At 46.9% G+C, this 24,212-nt stretch overlaps 1 protein-coding gene across 4 annotated transcripts in view; it reads right to left on the reverse strand.

The window, feature by feature from the left end:
- The window catches only part of GLRX2 (glutaredoxin 2), a 363,657-nt gene that overhangs the window by 42,035 nt on the left and 297,410 nt on the right, over window positions 1-24,212 (reverse strand). For all 4 annotated transcript variants that reach the window (XM_069641356.1, XM_069641353.1, XM_069641354.1 and 1 more), the window contains one exon: window positions 6,288-6,464. In XM_069641356.1, the coding sequence (XP_069497457.1) occupies window positions 6,288-6,464 (177 nt within the window). The remainder of the gene's footprint in view (window positions 1-6,287; window positions 6,465-24,212) is intronic.

The raw sequence follows: 24,212 nt of genomic DNA on the forward strand, positions 1-24,212 counted from the left end.
CTGAGTTTAGTGCAGCCTGCCTCTTTCCCGTGCCTAAGTATCCGTTTTCTAGCGCAGGGGTAAATTGGGGATTACCAAACAGGTGTGTATAGGGACGGGACGGTGGTGATCTGCCTATACTTTGCTAAGTTGTCTCAGGTGGTTTCTATAAGCTTTGCGATTTCTGATATGTGCATATTTTGTGGGCGGTCTGACTTGTGTAGCCAAAAAACCTCGCTTAGGGGGGCGCCTAACACCGCCTTGTCCATTTGGGTTCACTGTTTCTCTGAGCTGCCTACAAACCAATCCTTTACCACCCGTATCTGGGCTGCCCATTAATACATATGGAAATTCGGGATGCCTAGCCCGCCTTTGTTGACGTGGACTATCATTGTTTTCAGCGCTGTGCAGGGGTGGGGGTTGTTCCAAATGTAAGGGTTTATTTACGGTGTAGTGCTCGGAATAAGGATTCCGTAACTGGGATCGGGAGTGCTTGGAAAATATAGAAGAGCTTGGGGAGAACTACCATTTTAAGGTTGTTTATCCGGCCCAGCCAGGATACCAAAAGCGGACCCCACTGATGTAGCTGTTTGAGGAGTTTTAGCAGAGGTGGGTAGTTCGACTGATAGAGCCCCTACAATGTCTGTGTGAGGGTGATGACACTCTGTATCCACCAAAATAGGGATACGTTTTTAGCCCGCTTGAGCTTCTCCCCTCCCAAAGAGATTCAGAATTTCGGATTTTGTTACATTTACTTTCAGTCCCGCCACTGACCCAAACGTCTATTTACCACACCACCTCCTGGAGGGATGCTTCGGGTCTGTGAGGGTAAGGAGCATGTTGTCCACATATGCCATCACTGTATGAGTTTCCTTTTCAAACGGAATCCCTCGTAGCGATTGGTTGGTCCGAAGGGCTGTTAAGATATGCTCCAGGTGGATGGCATAAAGGAGCGGGGAGAGGGGGAAGCCTTGCTTGGTCCCTCTTTCCAACTTGATTGGTTGGGAGAGGTCTTCATTAATTAGGAGCCAGGCTGCTGGGTCCTGGTAATTAGCGCAGATTCTATTGATTAAGCCTGGCTGAATCCCATCTGCTCCATATTGTTAAACAGAAAGGACCACTCAACTATCGAACACCTTTTCGCCATCTAAAGAGAGAAGGATGGCAGGGTCGCTCTGCCATTGGATTTGCTCTATGATGTGACAGACCCTAAGGATATTATTGTGCGTTTGTCTATGTTGTATAAATCTGGATTGGTCCGGATGGATAAGATGTGGGATTAGGGTTTCTAGTCTGTTGGCCAGGATCTTCGTGTACAACTTGGCCTCTACATTTATGAGGGTGATGGAACAGTTCTTTAGCTTGTTTGGGCAACAACATAATTTGTGCTTCTTCCATCGTGCGGGTGATGCAACCAGAGCCCCCTAAGAAGTTGAATAGTGAGGCCAGCCTTGGTGCTAGTGCCTACTGGAATGTTTTGTAAAATGCTGCTGGGTATCAGTGCGGCCCTGGGGCTTTATTCAGGGATAGGCTTCTAATTGCTTGTCCCACTTCCTCCATCGTGATCTCGGCCTCCAATGTTGCCTGGTCTTCTCGGGTAATTTTAGGGAGTGCGAGTGAGCTAAGGTATGCCTTCTGCTGCGTTCTCTGGGTTTGTCTGATCTATATAGTGTGGTGTAAAAGTTGACAAATTGGTCTGCTAATTCGGGGTAGTGTTCACATTAATACCTTGTGGATTGACAGCCCCTGGATTATTTGGAAGACTGCTTTCCGTTTCAATTGTCTGGCAACCAGCCCATCTGCTTTGTTAGCGTGTACATAGTATCTCTGTTGTAACGCTAAGCGGTTCCTTTCTGCCTTCCTCGTCAGAAGGAGGTGTAGCTTGCCCTTTGCGTTCTGGTATTCCCTCTGCAGCTTCTACTGGGATCTTGGACCATTTTACCAATGATGTCCTGAAGGTCATCTTCCAACTCTTTTTACAAGGCTCGTATTTGCTTGAGATGCCGTGCCCGAAGGGCTATCAGTGCCCCCCCCATACCCCACCCCCCCTAGTCTGGCCTTAAAGGCGTCCCATACTACTGCTTCAGGGACCTTGGCTTCTGCGTTGTGTTTCTTCATCTTCCCTTCTACTTCTCCCCTCAGAACTAAGTCTGTGAGTACCCCCTTGGGGAAACCCCAGCTCCATAGCCCACACTTTTGCTGTTGTAGATTGAGTTTCAATGATATGGGGGCATGATCTGAGAGTGCAATGGTGTGAAGATCTACCTGTGTGATCCTGCCCAGGAGCGTGGTTGAGCACCATATATAGTCTGTGCGGGAGAAAGAGAGATGTACGTGGCAGTAGAATGTAAAGCCTGACTCTGACCCCTTCAATGATGTCCACACATCTTGGAGTGCAAGAGGTTCCATTTTTTAATTTATGGCTGTTGACGGAGTGTGATTGTGATTGTGTGTTTGCTTTGCACTCCCATCTCTCTATGGATCCAAAGCCAGGTTGAAGTCTCCATGTCCAGGATCTCCCCCTGACTAAATAAATGCAGTTCTTGTAGGACTGTCCCTAGGAAGACTCCTTGCCCAGAGTTAGGGGTGTATATTGTCACTATTGTCAGTACTGTTGCTTCTATTCAGAGGGTGAATAGGTTTTGCCCCTCTTCATCTGCTTTTGAACTATTATTTGCACTGCCAGCCCTTGTTTAGTTGTGATTAGGACCCCTCCAGCTTGCACTGGGCATTAGCCTGAAATATCTGCGGGTATCGCCTTAACTTCAGTCGATCTGTCAGCGCGCTGGATATGCATTTCTTGGATTACTACTATGTCAGGTGTGTGGTGTGTTAGTAGCCTTTCCAGCTTTTTCCTTTTCATTAGAGTGTTTAGCCCCCTTATATGAAGTGTGAGGAATTTGATCATCCTACATGATATTTCTCATGTGCCTTTGAACTAGTGCCCTGGGAAAAAGTAACCAACAACCCCAAACAAGATGAAAACATATCAGGAGCCCTACCCCAACTTGTGCTCCCTGGTCCTTCCCCTGCCCTACCCTTTAACCAAATACCTTTCAATATCCACCCCACAAACACCTTCACTTCGCCCTGGTGCGAGTCACAGTACCTATGTGTCTCCCAAGCAAGACACCTGGGAGTTAAGCTCGCAAGTCCAGCCAGGGCCATCGTCTGGGGCGTACTAATGCCTCTATGGTGATTCCAAGTTCTTTCGAGCATTAGCCACCTCCGTCCCCAGAGTCTGCAGCTTGGGTGTTATGCTTGCGTGCTGAATGCTGTCGGTTACCGGTATCACTTTCTTTCTGGGTTTTTGGCTCCCTTGTCTATTTGGGGGTCTGGATTTTGAGGGCCCCATTACGGCTTCTCTTTGCTGGAGTCCATTTACATGACTTAGGGCATTGGGGTAGCCACAGCACGTCCCTTATTTCTTCCTGGCATCTTCCTCAATGCGTAGCAGGTGTGCCCCTTAATCCCTTGTTGTAATTTTGTGCTGGCGGCCTTCCCAAAGGGGAATATCCAGTTAGATTGAATTTACTAGGCCTGGAGCCGTCTTACCACCTCCCCCATTTTTTTTTATTTTCTGGAGGGTCGACTGCACCTAGGCGAATTTCCGCTAGATTGAAGGTGATTGATTCCGCTGGGCGAGCTGCTTGGAAGATGGCCTCTTTTTGGGGGTACCTTGCTAAGCCAACCACAACATCTCTTGCTCGCGCACCTGGTTCTTGTTTAAGGCCTGTCAATTGGGATTTCCCCAGGCCCTTCCAGTCCCAGGATGTCCTAAAAAAATAAATTAAAAAATAATAATAAATCAGTGTGGCTGTGGGTTTCAGGTCAGCGTCGCCTATTGCTTCCGGCTGCGTATGTTTGATCTGCGGAGATCTATGCATTGCAGTTCCATGTTTTGGGTTACCCTTGCTAGGTCTTCAAGGGCTATGTCTATTTTGCGAGTATCCTCTACCACCTCTTGTAAGGCCCTTTCGGTGGTGTCTGTTCGCTCCTCCAGGGTTGTAACATCTCTCTTTATATCTGGATTGTTTCATTTCCCCCATAAAAGAGGTGAATTTTGTATGAAACGTAACTAGGTTTCTCCTGGAACTCGAAGTAGGCTTTAATGTCGGCTTTCGAGGCGGCCATTTCTCGGGGTGGGGTCCTTGGGTCATTTTCAGGGATGTTTGGGAGCTTCTGAACTTTACCTTGCTGGTCCCTAGGGTCCAGTTCTTTAGCCCAGAAGCGTTGGATGGGGCTTTCTTGACGCGTAGTTGTTTGGGTTCTTTTGCTGGCTGTATTCCCCTGGAATGTCCCTTGGATGTGGTGCCTCCAAAGTCTTGCTCACTGACCCACCCCTTGGTGTAGGTCTTAGCTATCTCCGCGGGTGGGTTGCTTGGTGGCCTTTAAACCTCCTATGCGTCACCTACATCTGGTGGTGTTCTTATTGTGGGCCTTCCTCCTGGGCCGTCCGTTACCTCGTTGTTGCCCCTGTGTGTGTTACTTGAAGGGGTATTTTCAATTGCCCGGTGGGGCCTTGGAGATCCCGTGGGATTCAGCAGATGATGCTGGTGTTGGTGCAGTGGTTAGTGGGGGACCCGGTTTCCTGGTTGGTATCCCACACCCCTTTTTGCTGACCGGCCTCCCCCTTTCTGCTCTTGGTGGTCAGAAGGGTTGCTGCTTGACGGGGGGTGAGAGTTTCCGGAAATGTTAATTCCATGGGCTGGCCATGGGGGGCTATTTTTCCGGGTGCAGTAGATGACTGTGCCCCCAATGCTGCACCGGGGCAATAAGTGTTCGGGATTCCCACGTTGGTTTTCCCCAGGTTGCGCTCTGGGGGAATCCAGGCGTAAAGCGGGGCCGGCCGCGCTCTCTGCCCCGCTGGGTGGAGCAGAAGCACAGGGGTCCCCGGCGGAGGACCGCTGCCGTCCGGGTCTTCCCCTGCACTGATGGTGCTCACCTGATGTGTGGTGGTCCGGTCCCTCTGAGGAGCATGGGGAGGCTTCACAGGAACTTCTAGTCTTACGACGGACCATGCGGGCAGGCTGCAGGGTGGAGTTCACCAGTCTGCGAGGTAGCCGCTTCTTTTGGTGTCTGATTCAGGGCCGGCCTGGCCCAGCGCAATATGCTGAGCTGTCCCTTGTAGCACCGTAGCTTGTGCCGCGCTCTGGGCCCTCTGCGCTGCCATGGGTTGTCCCTCCTCACCCCGTCCTTTGCGCCGGACTGTCGGCTCTTCAGGCTGCCAGGTGCTGCTCCGCCGCCCACCACATTCAGTGCCGCAAACACGTGTCTCTGTGCCCCCTGCCGGGGCGCTTCTTCCTCGCTCAGCGTTCTGCGCCACAATTCCCTTCATTTCTTTACGGGTGCCAGCGGTAGTGCCTTTAGTGGTCGTAGACGCGAAGGTAACCACTTCCAGTGCCCCGCTTCATTGTTGAGGCCTGTTCGGGGACGGAGCTGGATTCTCACATGTCCTCAGCGTCTGGCCGCCATCTTGGAATCTTGTCATGTTTAAGGTGCTGTAGGTAGAATTGTTCTTTCCACCACTGGTCCATGTAAAAGGTGTGGTTAGTGAAGTAAGGGATAGGGGACGGGGAAACGATGGAGGTGCAGAAGGACACCTATCATAGGTTTGTCAACCAAATCAGGATTAGTATCCCAGATGACATTTAAATTATATGTAATAAGACAAATGGACAACTGCAGACATTCATCATCTGAACTTAAGTGCAAATTTCACCCAGTGCAGTCAAGTGAGGGTATATAACTTGGTGAGGACTTCAGCTTCAAGATGAAAAGAATTGGATCTCCTAAAGAGGACGTGGTGCTTTACAGCAAGGGATGATGCTTCCTATTTTATAGTAAGGACTTTCTGGAACAATATCCTTTTAAGTGCTTTCTTAGAGGGCAAATTATTTTACTGCGTTCTCAAGCTCTCTGCGATGGTGGTCTACATTTATGCGTCAAATGTGAAATCATTTTATTCCTCGCTCTGCTTTTGTTCAACCTCGGCGTGCATAGAAGGTCTTTATATAATGACATTTTATTTGCGAAATACGTCCTCATAATTGATTTATGTCTGGTTGTTGGCAGTGCAGAATAACTTTAATACACTAGTCCATACAGTAGTGTGAGCAAAACAATCAGCTATCCACTTGATGAGCCAATAACAAATTCAGGGTTCACAGCATACGCACCACTGTATCCTACCAAAGTACAGCTCTGCATGTAGTTAGATTAGTGCAGAACTAATGTAACCCCTACATATCACTATTCATTTACTTTATAGCAAGACAAAAAATGTTAAAATGGCAAACTATACTCACTGTCCTGTCGCCAGTCATTTGGTGAAGAACAGCTTGAAGCTGATTTCCATTTTCCTGCATATCTAATTCGATCACGGTGTAAGCCACATTGATATCGCTGAATACATTTTTTGCCATGGTGCAGAAAGGACATGACGTCTTTGAGAAGATCACAACACAGTTGTGCGAAATGGCTTCCTAAAACAGATGCACAATTACGAAATATTAACACAGAGTTTGTTATTAACCACCTCTCAACCAAACAATTTTCAGAGCACAGGAAATTACTACTCGTATTGATTGCATTCTGAGCATTCGGTCTTCAAAAGCAGACAGTAGAACCACAATGCAATTTTCAGCCCAAGGTTTATTTCAACAAGATACTTTCTGGAATGATCTTTGTTGCCACTGCAACATCCCATTCATCAGATCAGAAACAAAGCTAAAACATGGAAATATGATTTTACTTTGTTAAAAACGGTTTACTTTAATATGACAGTTTCATGCTCATGTTAAACCCACTCCAGTTTAACTAAGTTGCAATTAAATACTTAACTTATGAAGAGAACCTTTTTATATAAACACTACAAAATAAAATCACATGTAATTTACTAACCACATTTGTTTTTACTTCACCACCAAAACATGTAATGCTACTACCATTGTGTGCGGTTAGCCTTATAGAACTCAGGAGGGGTCATTATCGCTTGGGATTTAAAGGCTATATTATCCACCATGCACTATTAACCACCAAAAATGGTTTGATAATTTAGGGAAAGTAGCCCTTCGACTGATGCACACCAACGTTTGAAACAAAAAATAATAATTTTAATTAAAAAAAAAAACAGTCCTGTTTGCCCTTAGGCGGTTGTTAGGAAAGATTTCATATTGTATTCAATTTTCCCTCCATGTGGCAACCCCCAAACTTTGTGCTGCTGTTTTACACCCTGATCTAGACTTTGCCAGAGAAGCCCAGCCTTCCGCTGCACTCCTCTGGGCTTTCGCTCAATTCTTATGGGGAAGCTGACATGCCCTTAAAACAGTCAGTACGGGGAGACTTTGTTTCCCCTAGTCCTTTTCTCATGTTGCAGCTTTTGTGCAACATAACACAAGAGGGCACTGTAACCTAAGTTACCGCACTCTTGGGTCTCTAGTCATTCCAAAGGCCCTAGAAACCTCTCGCTGGACTTATGAACTGTGCAAGTGTGTCACGGACAGGACTGGTGGCAGCTATCGTTTCTTTTGTGTTTTGAACCCTTTTTTGCAATGTTATCCGCGCTTACCGCGTTTGGCACGAGTAAGTGGCCTGGCTCCAAAATGGCCATGCCATGAGGTTCTTTGTCCTGGCCGCTGACCATCCTGCCCCTTCACCTTCCCCCAGGTTGAGCCGACCCAGGGCAGTCCTTATTTGGTCATGCACTTTCCAGCAAAACAATGCTTTCGCGGGCTTCGGCATGCCTTCTGTGTGCCTCCAGGATGTGGGCTGGGATGTCTGTTCCCAATACACATCCTGGGTGCCAGAGAGTCTGGAGTGTCCTGAATGCCTGGAACCACCGTGGTCCGTGATAGGTCCACGTATGGTGTGAGCGGATCTCCCATTGGGCCCTCTCCGTTTTGGCGCGAAGGGAACTTTGGATAAGAGGAGGCTGGAAACTCCACTACCAGGTTGATCAACTGAGTTCACACCGAACAAGGCATAAGGAGCCAAGTATCCTGCAACAAGAAGCTGAGTCGAGGAACCGCTGGTGACCCGCTGAAGGTTTGGCACCCTAAACTGCTGTCGTCCTGCGAGACCCCTCTGCATCTGATCGTCCTAGAAGGTCTGCGAAGGCGCTTCGACCCATTGGAATAGTGGGATCAACTATTCCCGGCACCTTCATCAAACCCTGCAAGTAAGCCTCTTCGGAAGTGTCCCAGGGCCAACCAGTGGACTGACCAGCTTACGCAGGACGCTTTGCTCGGTCACCGCCGCCGTTTCGGGGAAGTCCTCAAAACTTGGTTTACTGCTTGCTCTGCGTCCTCAGCACCCTCACACCGAATTTCGTACACTTGGCATTCCCAAGTCTGAAGTGAGACGAGTGCGCCCAGACCAGAGTAAACGCGGTTGCCATGTTGCCCTTTTGTGGTAGCAACCGGTGCACGCCCGCTGCCTTTGGGACACCCTCGACCCTGCATCCTGCTACGCAGAATCTACACGGTGTCAAGACGTCCTGATCATCGCAGCTGAACCTGCCAGCAACGTGAACTGGAGAAGTCTGGGTCTGCCTGCGTTGGGGACCGGTGAGTAGTCCATACCTCAACCGGTGGCCCCTCACGCAGGAGCCCGTTTCTTTTCTACCGCTGTTGCGAAATACCGACTCTATCCCGCACTCTCCCCCTGCCTCTGCCCACAAGTGGAGGCCTTGCTTGAGTAATGGGGACTTGTTCTGCGTCGCTTCATTCACCTTCCTGAACTGCCGGATATCCTTGAACAGGCCCTCATGTCCATTGGCACCAGCGCGTGCAGGTACTTTTGAGCATAAGGCTCCTCTCTTCGTAGGGCTCGGACTTCCTCCTAGTTAGGTGTATTTCGGATGTCGAACTGGGTCTAATGATTACTTGCACTGCCCCCTTTCCTCCAAATCTAGGTGGTCTACATATTACGTGCTCCTAACTCCTTAGACCCCTCGGTCTTGTATATACATTATATTGATTGTGATGTGTTGGTTTACTTTAGTATTATTGTGATTCTTTGCTATGGTCGATGTTACAAAGGCCTTGTAATAAATGTGTCTATATTTTTAATATAACTCCTGTCTGGAGTAATTTGTAAGTGTCCTTGCTCTGTGTGCTCGTTGAGGTCTTTCCGTCACCCTCACACCTCTTCAGACTTAGTCTTGACCACTGCCATCGCTACCCTGATTGGTCTGGCTTGTCCAGAGGTTACCCTGTTCCAAGAAACTAGGCTAGCCTTCTGAGCCTCTGCCCCGTGGGACCGAGGACACAATATTTTTTTTCCAACTGGAACCCAGAAGGTTGAGAGGGAATGGGGGAAATCTGCAATCAGAGGGTTAAATACAAACACATTTATAAATTTGGCAGTTTAGATTATATGCATTATTTCTCCATTTGAATCAAATAAATTGATTAGTTTGATGACTAAACATATTATAAACCCAAGTACATGTCCCAAACATTCTTAAACCATTCGCAAGAAGCCTCTTTTTTTAAAATCAACTTTATTTATCATTTTTAAAAACGGTATACAAAATAAGGAGTGATAGGCAAGAAGCAGATTCACTGTTGCTATATAAGTGGTGAAAACTGATTAAATGAAAGGGGTGAGAAAAATGAAAAAGAAAAGGTGACGAAAAACCATGCAGATGTGAAAACAAATGCACAATCAAATATCATCAAGAATGGATCCTAGTTTAGGGGACAACCACTGCATTAGACATAAGGTGTGCCACTGAGGTAGCCAGTCCAGTCCCTGCCTACCACTTTGAGGGGTCAGAAATGTCGGGCAAACAAGTAGAGCGATTTTTCACGAGTAGCCATTTCATCAAATATGGGTGTGACAAAGCCTTCTTTTCCCTAACCCAACGAGGAATTCTCCAACTGTCAAACTAAGACTAAAGGAAAACACTATAATATCATTAGGTATCTGTCCCTCGCACTTTATTCATCCAACAAAATCATACAAGTATCATATGGCCGTTCAAACACAACAAAATAAAAGTTATAGTAGCCATACAGCCCTTGAAATCCTGTATGCTTGTAACCAGGATCGGATCCCTCTTCCTCAGGAAAAATGCAGGATTTCCCAAATCAAATTTCTAAACAAGAAAGTTCTTTTCAATATCAAAGTTCTGCTCCAAGCACAACACAAAGTTCTTTTCACTCAAAAGATCTTTTACTTGGCTCTTGGATTGTCTTTTTGTTAAACATGCTTCATCACTCGTCCAAATGACTGTTCAAAGTTTCCACAAGTTCTTGCTTAATAAACCAAAAGACTTTCTTCACACTTCGTCAACGTTCAATATAACGTCTTTAAAGAACAGCTACTTTGACATTTCTTCTTCGTAAACAAAAATGGTTTTGTCAGGATGGTTTCACCACAGTTCATCAGAACACATTTAGTGGACTTTCTTTCCACCACAATCATCCACCACAATGTAGTACTTCAATATCTTCTTCCTGGTCCACTAACCTGCCAGGACTAACCACCAACAGTCCCTCCCCTAGTATACTTGCCTGTCAGGATAAAACTCCTAACACTACTACAAGTACTCTGTGGTGTGGCTTGCACTACTTCAGACTTTCCACACTTTAAATCGTTAATGTGGAAAGGTAAGCACACAAAAATGGCTTCTTAGAAACATCTTTGACTAAACTCCTTTGAGATTCACAACTTCTTTCATAAGGGTACAACACAAATTGATGCTGGCTGTTCCACTGATTTATTTTCCACATACAATTCCCACTATCACACCAGTTAATGGCTGGTAATGTCTCTCGTTCAAATTCCTCTCTTTAGGAAAACGGTTTCCCTTTTTATTTGAATTGCCCTTCGTTGGCTTAAGCAATGCTCGTCATCTTGTTCAAATATTGCCCCCTTTTTCATTGACAATGCTGGTTATAATCTTGTTTGAGTATTTCCCCTTCTTTACTTTGGTAATGCTGGTGACAATATCCTCCCGCTTTCTCTGAATGAGAGTGTTCAACCAAAATATACTTTAAATCATTAGTTCAGTATTCAAAAGGATTGAATTCATTAGTTCGATATTTAAAGAGCGTGCTAGCAGCAGGGAGTCTATTACGGAACGACCCGGGGTCACTTAATGAAGTCCAACTCACCGGTCTTTCCCTGCATGTCCGTTCGACCTGGTGCTGCTGCAACTTCTTTCCTTGTTGGCTCCTCGGTGTCTGACAGCTGCGGTCATACTCCCGCAGCCATCGCTTTTCAAAACAGGAGCCTGCCTTGCTCCTTACAGACTCAGGTCAACGCAAACCACCGTACAACGCCAGACTAGGAGAGCTCCTCTTTCCTATGAGGCAGTGAGAAACAGCACCACTTCCCGCTGCGCGTCGTCTACGCTTCAACTTCTAGAACTCTCTCTGCACTGCGTCCCGCTGGAAGACAGCGTCGGTTCCGATATCTTCTCCGTTCTACTTCTGCTGCTGTCTACTTCCAATGGCCTGCACCTGAAAGGGCTTTAAATATTTAAAAACCCACTCAGGTGTGAGTCATCAGTACCACTAGGCTGCTCATTACAGTTCTGCACCTCTGCGCTCCTCTTCCTCGTCACAATAACTAGAACTTATGATACTTGAAGTCCCTAGTGTTCTTGTTCCTTTTTACGTCATCTAATTCACTCGGTTTAAATGAGTTAAAGAAATATACCTTTAAGGGACTTTTTAAAGGAATCGATAGTTAGTTCTTAGCATTATAATCCATACCCAAGCGAGATTCAGAACTATCAGCAGTAGTGACATTGATTTTCTGATAGATATATATCTCTTTCTTCTGCTGACCATAAGGGTGTTCACTAGCGGCAACTTGGGTAATTTTGGGAAAAGAAGCCTTACTCTGCGAACAAGCCATTAGGTAATCCGGTAACATGGAAACCTCACCCTCCGAAGATGAATACAGCGTCTTTCTTAAGTGTTATCTTATTCCCTTGGTGCCCTTCTCCTCCCAGATGACCCCCCTAGAGTTAGGACCAGGTAGCGACTGCCTTCCCCTGGCCATCTGGGAGGAGACTTTAGGCTGGGATTCTGTGAGGACTCAGCAGGATTCATCGCATCACCCTGCTGAGAAGTCCCCCGCTTGTTAGGCAGAAACCTGTGCAGTTCCCTTAGGGACCACTGCAAAAGGCTTAAGACTACAGTTGTTGGCAGTAAACCCAATTGGTAGCAGTCTGTACCACCCAGATTTACCTGGGAGCTGTGGCTGAGCAGCCAGACGTCTCTCAAGAAGAGTTAGACAGTATATAGGAGTATACAAGATAGGTACCAAAATACAGTAGCACAAGCAAACATTGACCAGAGCTTTGGCATCAAGTATATAATTATTTATTTAAAGACACACTTAGAAACACTCTAGCACTATTATAAGCAAGTTCAAAAACACAGTCACTATTAATATATATACATCCCTTGTTCCTTATTAGACAAGTCTTAGTAAACACCACTTATTTTCAGACAGAGGTGAATGCTTAACTCAAGATGGCACTCCAATAAGTTATCAAAAAAGGGATAGAACAGGCAGAAATTGGAAAAACACAACACAATACTTTAGAAGCACTCAGCAAGGCCGGAAAGTCAAAGTCTACTTGTGAGCAAAAAGTTCAGAGGCCCGGCTCCCTCTTAGAGAGAGTAGAACACCAATGCGCCCAAGATCACAGTTTAAAAGGCTTGAAAAGTCTTGCAGAGAGTTTAAAAAGGAATCAGTTCAGCTCAGAAAAGTTCAGTTAGCCAGACTAGGGCCAGCCCAAATGGTAAATTGAGGATTTACAAGACACCCCACACAGACTGTTGCGAGGGAGGCCAGGCGGACACAGTACCTTGAAAGTGGAGAGGATCCTCCAGCGGGGGCAGTTGTTCGTGGCAGTGGGTGCAAGTCGCGGCGTCGTCCAGAGGAAGAGAAGATCTCGACGTGGAGGAAAGCTGAAGGTCGTTGCACTGCCAGGGAAGAAACCAGCCGCAGAGTTCTCTGGTTAAAAGGTACTACCCTTTTATTCGTGGTAGTGGTAAAACGTGGTAACCCGGTTGCCGGGGTGCTTGGCACAGGCAAGGCAGCCACGAGATGATCCGGGAAGGCGAAAAGGCGGGCAAACTGGTTATCCCCACCAGTCAAAGAAAGAAGACTCTTCGGGATGAAGATCTCCTCTGTCGTTGGAAGAAGTGGTGAGTCTGTTCAGCAGGGCTCCACCGGTGGTGTCGTTGTTGCAGGTCGGCTCAGCTTCTCCCTCTTCGGATTCTTTGGTCCTGTGGCGATGTCTGAAGTCCCAGTCCCCAAAGCCCTGCTTTTATGCAGAAAACCCCCATTCATCAGTCCTAGCTGTCACTCAAACATGCTAAGTGGTGAGCCGGGCGGCTCACCACTGGGCCAATCACACAAGAGTGCGACTTGAGTTGCCGAGGCAACTCAGTCCAGGGTGCCTAAACCCCCCCTCCCACACATCCTGTATACCCAGACAGAGTGGCACCACTTTTGGAGGCTTCTGTGTAGAAGCCCGCCAAAAAGTGGAAGAAAGGGCTCAACTTGGGTTGGAGTTACAGAGGCGAACACAAACGCCCCAACCGGGGAATAAATATTAAATAAATAACCCGGTGGTATCTTTAACATTGCACCAAAAAGTGGTGCGTTTAAAATGAATGGGAAAATCCCATAGTAAATATTCTTAAGGGATATATTGCGTGGTAACCACTGCCACCAGCCAGAAACTCGACGAGGGGGGATGGGGGGGGGGGGCTGCACAGTGCCTCCTCGAAAAACAGACCCTGGGGCAATCTAATTACCCCTACCAGTACTTCCACAATAGGATGGTTTGTACTGGTTCTGTTCCCAATTTAAGACTAATAAAGTCAATGGTGACTTTACATGCCCTGGGAGACAGTAGTCAGTCCCAGGGTATGGAGTCTATGTTTAGGGGGCACTATGACACCCCTGTGTTACTGCAGTGAGGGTGCTGTATAACACACTTGCCAAAAACCACATGAAACCCGTAAAAGACCCCATAGCCCATAAAACACAAAGTCAAAGGATATCTCAAATCATGTCTAAGAGTGGGAGAAAAAGAGTCTCACTCTTAGCAGGAGAAAAAAAATAAACCCCAAAAATCCAGCAAAGCTGCTGGGGGACTCCCTAGGTTTGGGAAATTAGCCTTAACAGAGAATTCCCCCTAACACCGCTCCTACTCCAATGCTGCGAATATTGACTGGTTAGATAAGTGAGCATTTAGAATAATGATAAATGACAGAATATTAGGCTTGGATGGAGCGTTGCATGCATCTCTGCAGTATTTGACCCACGGGAGCCCAATTCTACAAAACTTTGGTAAAGAGTTAAACAAGGTGGCCATTATATTGTCTGAGCCCAAAGTCTCCCAAATCTTTATCCACCATAGATTAAGAATAGGCCTGCCTGGGGCCTTCCATGATTGTGCAAGGGTCAAATGGGTAGCTGTCAGCAGCTGAGAGGTCAGGAATGTCATGTCCCTGCTCTGGCCAGATGCACCTTCCTGGTCAGAGTCCCACAGCATCAATGTGAGTGGACAGAGCCAGAGGTGTTGCCTCGTGATTCCCCCAATACTGGATCGAATTTCTTTCCAGTAAAATTGGGAGTTACATGACCACCACATGTGTTCCAGTGTGCCCGTCTGACCGCAGCCCCTCCAGCACAGCAGCGAGTACCCCAGGGAAATCTTTTAAAGGCGATTTGAGGGGAAATACCATAGTAGCATTCTTGTTTAAGCAATTTCTTTGATGAGGGTGCATTTCGAGCTTTTCTGCGCTCTCGACCACATGCATGACCGTGGCTCCTGGGGGATATCCAATTGAAGGGCTCATTCCCAAGCTGCCCCATGTATGGGAGCTTTTTGTCAAAGTCAGGTATATCCAGCAGCTTATAAATTCTTAGGATATTGCTCTTGCCCATCAAATCGCTATGGAGCAATTCGAGGGATGTGGGTTCCCTTTTACCACTGCGCCAGACCTCCCTGGATGTGATCCTATGTCTGAGCTGGCAGTAATGTAATCTTTTGGTTTCCGCCAAAGAGAATTTTGTTTTGAAAGCTTCAAAGGAGCGTGGGGGGCCCCAGGTGTAGCAATCCTGGATCTGGCCCAGTGTACCACCAAACCAACCATGAAAAACCTTCAGGCTCAGACCAGGGGTGAAGTCCAGATTCTCCAGGACTGGGGAGAAGGAGTCCAGGCCTTCTAATGTCTATGCGCCACACCCCAGTAGGATAGGGTTGCCAGCGACAAATCCAGAAGGTGGCCTCCCTTTGACCGCACCAGTCTCCCCAAGAGAGGGAGGGATGCCAGGGGGAAGCTGGGAGACTGCTCCAAGTGTGGCCATCTGAGCCTGTGAAGTCGCTGCTCTATTTCCCTACATGTGCCAGTTGGCCTGTCATGAGATACCGCTGAACATTTGTCCACCTAGGCCTCTGCGGCAGAGCAAAATAGGACCCCCCCCCCGAGAGATCCTGGGGTGCTTGACCTGCCACATGATGTAAACTATCTTCTTTTGAATGCCCAGCAGAGACAAATGGGGTATCTGAATTGGGAGGCTGCTAAAGAGGTATAGGAGTCTCGGGAGGACCTTCCACTTGCTCAAATGGATCTAACCCAACCACCAGATCTCCAAGGGAAGCCACCCGTCCAAGTCTGAAGAGAGCTATTAAGAGGGTTAGGATATTATGTTTATCGTTCCGCAGAATGATATGCACTCCCATTCAAGTGACTTACTTGACCATTTATAGGGGACTTTGTCTTCTAGGCAGAGGATCATCTCTGCCGTCTTGGAGACGTGCAGCCCATGTGATTTGTTGTAGTTGATTGCATTGTCAGAGAATACCACAAATTCCTCGAGCTCCTGGATCGTGAAAGGAAGGGATTGTTCTGTTTAAGGAATAGAAATGCATCATCAACGTAGAGAGCTATGTTCTGGATAGTAGGGCCCACAGCAATCCCATGAATATGGGCATTCGCCCTGATGTTGCACCACAGAGGTTCGAATTGCGAAAGCGAAGATTAGAGGAGATATGGGGCAACCTTGGCGTGTGCCCCTCTAGAGATATATTGGGTGTGTGGTATGGTTGTTTATCTTGATACACATCGAGGGTAACGCCAGTGTGGCCAAAACCCAAGATATAAAGTTGTGGCTGAATCTGAAGGCTACCATGGTCTCTTCCAGGAAACCTCCGTCCAGCTGATCCAACGCTTTATTGGCATCTAGCACCACCAAGGAGATTGTTGCCTATATCTATGTTGAATAGGTTGAGGGTTCTGCAGACGCGATCGTGGGTGGATCTGTGTGTGATGAAGCCGGATTGGTCAGCATGGACAAGGGATGGTAGGACTAATGAGTGCCTGTTGGCCAGGATCTTCCTGAATATTTTTCCCTCTGTATTTAGCAAGATGATGTGATGGTAGGAATCGCAATCTTACGGCGGTTTCCAGAGTTTCAGAAGTAGGACCGTCGCTGACTCCACCATCGTTTGGATCACTGCCTTGGAGGAGATGAGTTGAATAGGCTAGTCAAAAAGGTGATCACATACCTTAATGTGTAAGAAAATAAGGGCTTGGGCACAAATACTTTCTAGCACACCTGTTACACATAGGGGTGAGCAACTGCCCACCCACTGTTGACACCAACCACGGCTGCTCCAACATATTTGAGGTTAAAGCTGCAACTCCCACTGGATAATTGAGGGGGATGCATCCACTGTGCGATTTACAGATATCGACATAATATTTTAGTTGTGTGTTGAAATAAACTAAATGTTTAAGTGTTTCTTTAAAAACGCATCATCGTTAACATTTTGCTCTGACCCTATCAGTGGCAAGTGGAACATGTTAACCATGTATGCACAGAAAAAAAGAGCAACAAATGATTTCCTATTAAACACTGCAGCAAGATTGTCTTATATAGGTTGTCACTCATGACAGGAACTCCTCCTAGATATTGGCCTTTTCACTGATCTTGTCCCTGTATTCGGGCTGCTGGCTGGTGACTGTCCAGTTGTTGGCAACAGACCCTGGTGGTTATTACAGTAGAGAATTTGCAGAAATGTCATGCAGACTGAGTGGAGCAGTGTGCGGTCATGGCCAGCATCAGTGCCCAGCATTGTCACTGTCCAACTCATTGTTATTCGTGAAAATTGATAAATAGCCCTGCCAGGTTCATGAATAACAAAGAGCTAGCCCATGCAGAACCCTGGCTAGTGCACACTGCAGAGCTAGCAATTAAGGTTCATCAAAATCAGCTCCTGAACATCAGACATCACCCAGTAAGCAGGAGCCACAGCGAGGTAAACAGAAGCGGGTACACAACGCACCACACATCTAACTTCCACATGAGATGCGCAGTAACGTCTTGGCTATTATGTATGATCCATTATATTAAATGTGTCCTAGATGTGCCTTAGTTCTTCTTTATTAACATTTTCAAACACTCAAATGTAATGTCACATATGCATGTTGGTAAGGTACCACTTGGACTGGGGAGCCAAAAGTAGTTCCTGGTAGCTGTTGGTTCCAAGGTAACCAGGCTCTCCTAGGGTAAAGGTAGGAGCTAAATAGCTCCCAGCAATTTCAAACCTTGCACAAGTTGCCAAAACACCACAATATAATCAAGCTGGAATCAGCAATATGTGCAGGGGCTCAGAATTGAGCAAGCCCCCCACACATTAAGCACTGGGTGATCAGCTGGGCTTCAAATCGCTTATAAAAACGAGCTGGGTAGACATCTGGGCCAGGAGTTTTGTTAAAGTTGATTGACATGAGCTGGAAGAAATATTACAACACAATCTCGTGTTTTTTTTCTGCCTCGCTGTATTGCTTTACATTAAGGGTGTTTCAAAGGTGGGGGGATTCTATTCTTGGTCTTGAGGCCCTTCAATTTGGAGGCAAAAAGTATATTGGCCTTGTTGCCCTGAATAAAGCACCTCTGCTTCGTCTGGGTAATTGTGTGCGCAGTCCGGTCGCACAGATGCGCTTCCAAAGTTTTCAGAGGGCTTAAGGGAGTTGGACGCTTTATGGAGTTTTTCAAGATCCCGGACCTTCCCTTTCAATTGATTCCGAATGACTTCCTTAGACCTAATAAAGGCAGTCCCCTTGACGATGAGTTTGCCTGTGAGGTCTGCCTTAAAAGCATCCCACAAGGTATTTCAGGGCATGTCCAGAGCTGTGCTGGTTTCGAAGTATTGGTTAATGAGGGTCCGTACAGACCACAGGGTCCAATAAAAGGGCCTCTTTCAGTTGCCTCAGGGTCTAGGTTTGGAGGATAGTACATATTTGAAGGTCCGCAAAGACCTGTGAATGATCAGTCAGGTGTCTAATCCCAATTTCCACCCCGATAAGAACAGGGCCTGGGATACTAGAATCATGTTGAGGCGAGAGTGGCCTCTGTGTAAGTGGAAGAGGAAAAAGAAAGTAACCCTGTTCCATGGTGTGAAGAACCTAACAAACTTCTACAACGTTCAATGTGCTGAATAAGTGTAGGAGGGCTAAGGCATTGCAGTAGCCTAATTTGGTGGGCGGTAGGGATTTACCTAATTCAGGGTTTGGCATGGAATTTAAGCCCCATCCCCTGATCACTAAACCCTCTGTGAAGTCGGAGACTGTCCCCAAATCTTTCAAGAAAGGGCCCAGAGCCTCGTTTGGGGCATGGATACAGGTGAGGGTTATCAGATATCCATCCAGGTTATCTTTTAGAAGTATGTGCACTCCGCTGCTGTCTACATCCATCAGATAAGTGAGCATTTAGAATAATGATAAATGACAGAATATTAGGCTTGGATGGAGCGTTGCATGCATCTCTGCAGTATTTGACCCACGGGAGCCCAATTCTACAAAACTTTGGTAAAGAGTTATACAAGGTGGCCATTATATTGTCTGAGCCCAAAGTCTCCCAAATCTTTATCCACCATAGATTAAGAATAGGCCTGCCTGGGGCCTTCCATGATAATGCGGTAAAATATGGATGTAACTGCTCCGTTCCGCCTTCCACTGCTCTGGACTGGTCGCCGGTGGCTACACTTGCCCAGGGAACAGGTAGGGGAAGCCAGCCCTCCACAAAGGACTACCACTAAGGAGCATGTCCCCTGTCTGGCCCGGTCATGCCACAGAAGGCCAACTGAACCATCAACAGAAGCTGAAGAGTTATATAATCGCACGCCCCTCTGGAATGACTATTAACTTGCAAGTGTCTCCTGCCTCCCGCGCTCTAGAATGATTCTCCACCCCCACAGCCCTCCTTCCTTTTGCTTTTCCCTATGACCAATACGTCACCGCTGAAAACACCAGCACAGCTCAAATGTCTAACTGTACGAAGTATGCTGACTTACACTGGCTTGAGACCTACAGTTCCATGCCTCGGCGAAAACGGGCATACTAGCCTTGCTACACGCACCTCATGGGTCTACTCGCCTAGCTACAGCCCTAAAATGTGATGTCTGCTATATGCGTGCATGCCAGCACGCGTGGCTAAAACCACCCCTCACCTAACCATCCAGCAACTCACTATAAGAAGCTGTAAACTAACACGCCATCGTACGTCCATGCCAACAAGTCAGTCCTAGCAGCGCCCATTGCCCAATGCTTAACTGCTACAACCTGACCAGTTCCCTTGGCTAAAGGCCTGGTACCCTGCCCTATGGCTCTGCAACATCTGGCATCTCGGCCTTGATGAGTTCTGCTGTCAAGACCCCTGCCTCGACAAACACCCCCAAAATTGTAAGAATTTCCAGTAACCTTATTTCCGATAGAAATACTGAGAGCACTAACAAACCCTCCACACGGCGGAACCCCTCTCTGACAAAATATACTTACATCAAGCCGATGACACATCCTAGCATTACCCCTAACGCTGCTGGGTATACCCACAGCAACATCACTGCCAAGCAATCTCTCAAACCTAACCACCCCCCTGTATGCTTGCCTCCTATTTCACTAAAAGGAGCACTTATCAATGCCAGATCCCTTCCAGCCCATGCACTCGACATTGCAGACCTCATTACATCCAATGACCTAGACATGCTGGCCACTACAGAAACGTGGCTGAATGCTGCTTCAGGACCAGCCCTCTCATTGGCTATCCCTAATATATGCACCATCTACAGGAAAGATAGAATGGACTCATTGCCAGAGACACCTTCTCCATCAGGGAAGTCACTAACCCCCTCTGTCCCCTACTGTTGAACTACTCGCAACACAACTAACCTTGACGCACACCACAACAACTCTGCACTTGATTTTTCATGCCCCAGGCCTGCCACTCTCATTCGAAGAGGCTATTACACAACTCCTGTCAGTTAACACTAAATACTCCTCCATATCTCTGCTCATGGGAGATCTCAATCTGGGACTCTTAGACCCATCAAACACGAACACCATATCCCTTTCCAACTCTATTGAAGCACTAGGCTTTCAACAAAGGATCTACAACCCCACAAACTCCAAAGGACGCACTGTGGACTGGGTGGTCGATCTGAATTGTACCTTACAATCACCTCCAACCTGCCCTGCCCTTGGTCCGACCATAATATAATTTCCTTCGACCTACCAGTGCCTGTCCCTCCTTAAAAACAAAGAATCTTGCCTCTGACTGCAACGAGAATCTCCTGTAATATCTCAGCCATGAACATTCTACTTTTACTCAGCGATCTCACCTCGTCAAACCTCCACTGATGACCCTGTCAACATGGTTGACATCCACAACCAGACCTTCACTCTGGCTATCAATGCTGTGGTGCACCTGACCCAATGGAAAGCTACATTTACAGCACACACTAACTCCTACTTCTCACCATATCTCAAAACACTCCAGGCCAAAATAAAAGTGTATCAAGAAACTATCTGGAAAAAGGCCACATTACAATCCAATAAAGCTCTCTGTCCAGGCAGCTAAGGCCTACAAACTTGCAATCCATCAAGCCAAATGCTCCATGTACAACAATAGAATTGTTAACGCCAGCTCAAGCTCTCTGGAGCTTTTCTATATACTACGAGAGCTTGAAACCTCTGTTCCCCCACCAAACAACTGCACCAAAGACAGCTTGTGGTGCCTTGACACCCAAAAGGCACCGATTGGAAAAAAGCCACTGTGTGCAAACTCAGAACCATCCCACTTCATTGCCACTCTCAGCTGGCTCACCTATCCTATTCAACTTCAAACTAGTTTCCATAACAGAGGTCACTCAAATTATCAAAGGGCTTTAACCTTCCTGATGTCAAGATGTCAAGGGGACATCTGTCCTGCTACAATCATTAAGGATTGCCCTGTAGAGCTGGCCTCATCTCTAGCCTCATCAAATCCTCATTCACATTGAATTCAGTGCCAACTAACTTAAAAGACACTTGGGTCCTTCAACTGCTAAAAAACCTACTTTAGACCCAGCTATACCCTCAAACTACCGCCCCCATCACTACGGTCTTGTTCCTCCTTAAAATACTGGATCGGGCAGCATACCTCCAAGTTCAATCACACTTGGAATCCAACGACACCACCATTTGCTGTATAGACGCATTATAAATACCCAATAAATAAGCAATCTCTTGAGCCTCCACCAGTCGGGTTTTCATCCTGGCCACGGTACGGAAACAGCCCTGCTCGATTTAAAAATCTATTGGACGACATTAAAGACTCGGGTAATGCTGCCCTCCTCCTAGTTCTATTTCGGTCGTCGGCCTTTGACCTGGTTGACCATCAAATCTTGTGCCACAATCTCAACACTACTGCTGCCCACTTCTTTGCAGAAGCGACCGCTTGGATTTCTTCCTTTCTATTTAACACAACTATGAGGATCTTCTTCAACACTGCTGCAGCCCTCTCTGCCCCCCCCTGCTCCCCGTCTCCTGTGGGGTTCCACAAGGCTCCTGTGCCTCATCTACACTGTAAAATATATTCATCCAGCCCCTCTTGGACCTGCTTCATGACTCAAGCATTTCCTATATGAATTGTGCTGACAACACTCAACTTCTCATCCCCTTAACTGGCAACTACTCTACTGACCCAAAATCAATGCTCTAAATCTTTCAAACCTTCCAAGCTTGGATGGCTACAATCATGTTAGGTCTAAACAATGACAAGAAAGAAATTCTTCTGGATGGCTCTGAATAAATTCTCAGCAAACTTGACCAGGCTACAACACTTTAGTAATCGACAGCATTACCATCCCTGTGTCACAAGAGGTTAAGACCCTGCGAGTTTACCTTGACTCCACCCTGTCGCTAACGAAGCAGGTCAATGCCATCACATCGTCAGCTGCATACACCACTAAGCTTATCAATAGCTGCAGGACTTTTCACTCAAAATACAACTGCCTCACCATTGCACGTGCCCTAATAGGCTCAAGACTTGACTATTGCAACTGGATATTTATTGGAACCTCAGCTCGAAACATTAGCAGACTGCAGGTTATCCAAAACAATGCCCTCAGGGCGGCTCTGAACATCTCCAATCGAGAGCATATTATGTCGGCCAGAAGAAATGCAAACTGGCTCCCGATCTGCAAGTGCATCACCTTTAAAACACTTGCCATTACTCACAAATGCATCTCAAACACTGCTCCAAAGTACCTTGCATAAAAGATGATCACTGCACAGTCAACCCGACACACCCGCACTATCAACTCTCATCGTCTGATCCTGCCAAAATTTAGATTAAAAAGATTGCGAGGGGTGAGCTTCCCAGTGATTGCCTCCAAAAATTGGAATGTCCTACCACATCATGTAAGATCAGAACACTTGTATTGGGTCTTCGGAAAAAAATATAAAACTCTCCTATTCTAACAGTAGGCCAGTCTGGATTGTTCTTCATCCTAAAAAAATGTCTTTGCGTTTGTGCGTGCTGCTTTGCGTTCACATTCTGCTATGTAACCGGCACCTTGATGCCTCCGGGTTTTGTGCGCTATACAAATTAAATGAATAAATATAAATCGTCCATCCCGATCCCTGCATGTGCTATTTTGGTAAACGGTAAATCCCTAGATATTAGCATCCCCACCCCCCCTCTTCTTGGAGCGATGAGATGCAAAGTATTGCTGGGGGAAGTGTGGGTGTCTAAGACAGTTTTTGTCCACCCTCGTCACATAGGTTTCCTGAATAAGAGCTATTCCCGTCGCTATCCGACAGAGGAGCTGGAGAATCCCCCTTCTCTTTCTTGGTGAGTTCAGCCGATGGGCGCTGATAGTGACTATTGGAGTAGAGGTTGGGCCCCAGGGTAAGCTATGGTGGACATTTAGGAGCACGGGAGTGCTGGACATGAGAACTGTGCCCGTTTAAGATTAAACATGGTTTGGAAGTATCTGAGGGATGGGGAGTGAGGACCACAATGAAAAAGGGAAGGGAATAATGGAAAACCTCTTTCCGAAAAAAACAAAAATGTGTAGCCTAGAATCATGTTGGATCAAAAGCTATGACAATAACTACCCTAACAGGGCATTCATTGGGATGCGCCTCACAAATAAAACTAGCACATTAACAATAAAGATACAACCGCATCGGATTGAATAGGGCCAGAACCGCAGAACGACTTCAGCTAACTCAAGGCGTGGGTGTTGGTGGGACATCATGTCGGTTGCAATAGGTGGACAGCAATCGTTCAAGCTGGTAGAGAGTCCACCAGGGAAGGACAGTATGCCACCGGCCAATGCCTAGCGGTGTTTCTTAGATGCTCTTATCCCCCACCATGGCCCTGAAGCTTCCGCAGCCTGCGACCACAGGCAGCAGGCTCTAAATCAGCGGTCCCGGAGACATTGGGCAATCTGGGTTCATTAGAGGTTCGCTTCGCTGGGGTCTGCGAGCGCCCAGGCTTTGTTGTTCCAAGTGAATTGGAGGGAGCATGGAAAACCGCAGCAGTATTTGATTTTTAGGTCTGTCACTCAAGCAGTCACCGCCCTGAATGAACAGTGTTTTGCCATTGTAGCTTGGGCCAGACCTTGGACCAGCTGCAGCTTAACGTCTTTATATCACAGTTCATCCTTGGCATGTGATAACCTGAGAATCTCCTCTTTAACCTTGAAGTAATGGATCCTAGAGAGGACATCGGGTGACAGATTTTCGGACTTCTGGAAAACTGAGTATACTCAGTAGGTTAGGTCCAGTACGATACGTTCGTCGGCAGGGAGCACAAGGATAGATCTGCAGATTCCCAGGATGACGTAGTTTTCTATATCATCTGTTTCGCTAAGATTTGTTCTGCTGAGGCCTCCAAGGATTCCATTCTGGTAGTCAGCT

This window comes from Ambystoma mexicanum, chromosome 1q (genome assembly GCF_040938575.1).
Source record: "Ambystoma mexicanum isolate Mex_15411 chromosome 1q, UKY_AmexF1_1, whole genome shotgun sequence".
In the NCBI taxonomy this organism is placed as follows: Eukaryota; Metazoa; Chordata; class Amphibia; order Caudata; family Ambystomatidae; genus Ambystoma; species Ambystoma mexicanum.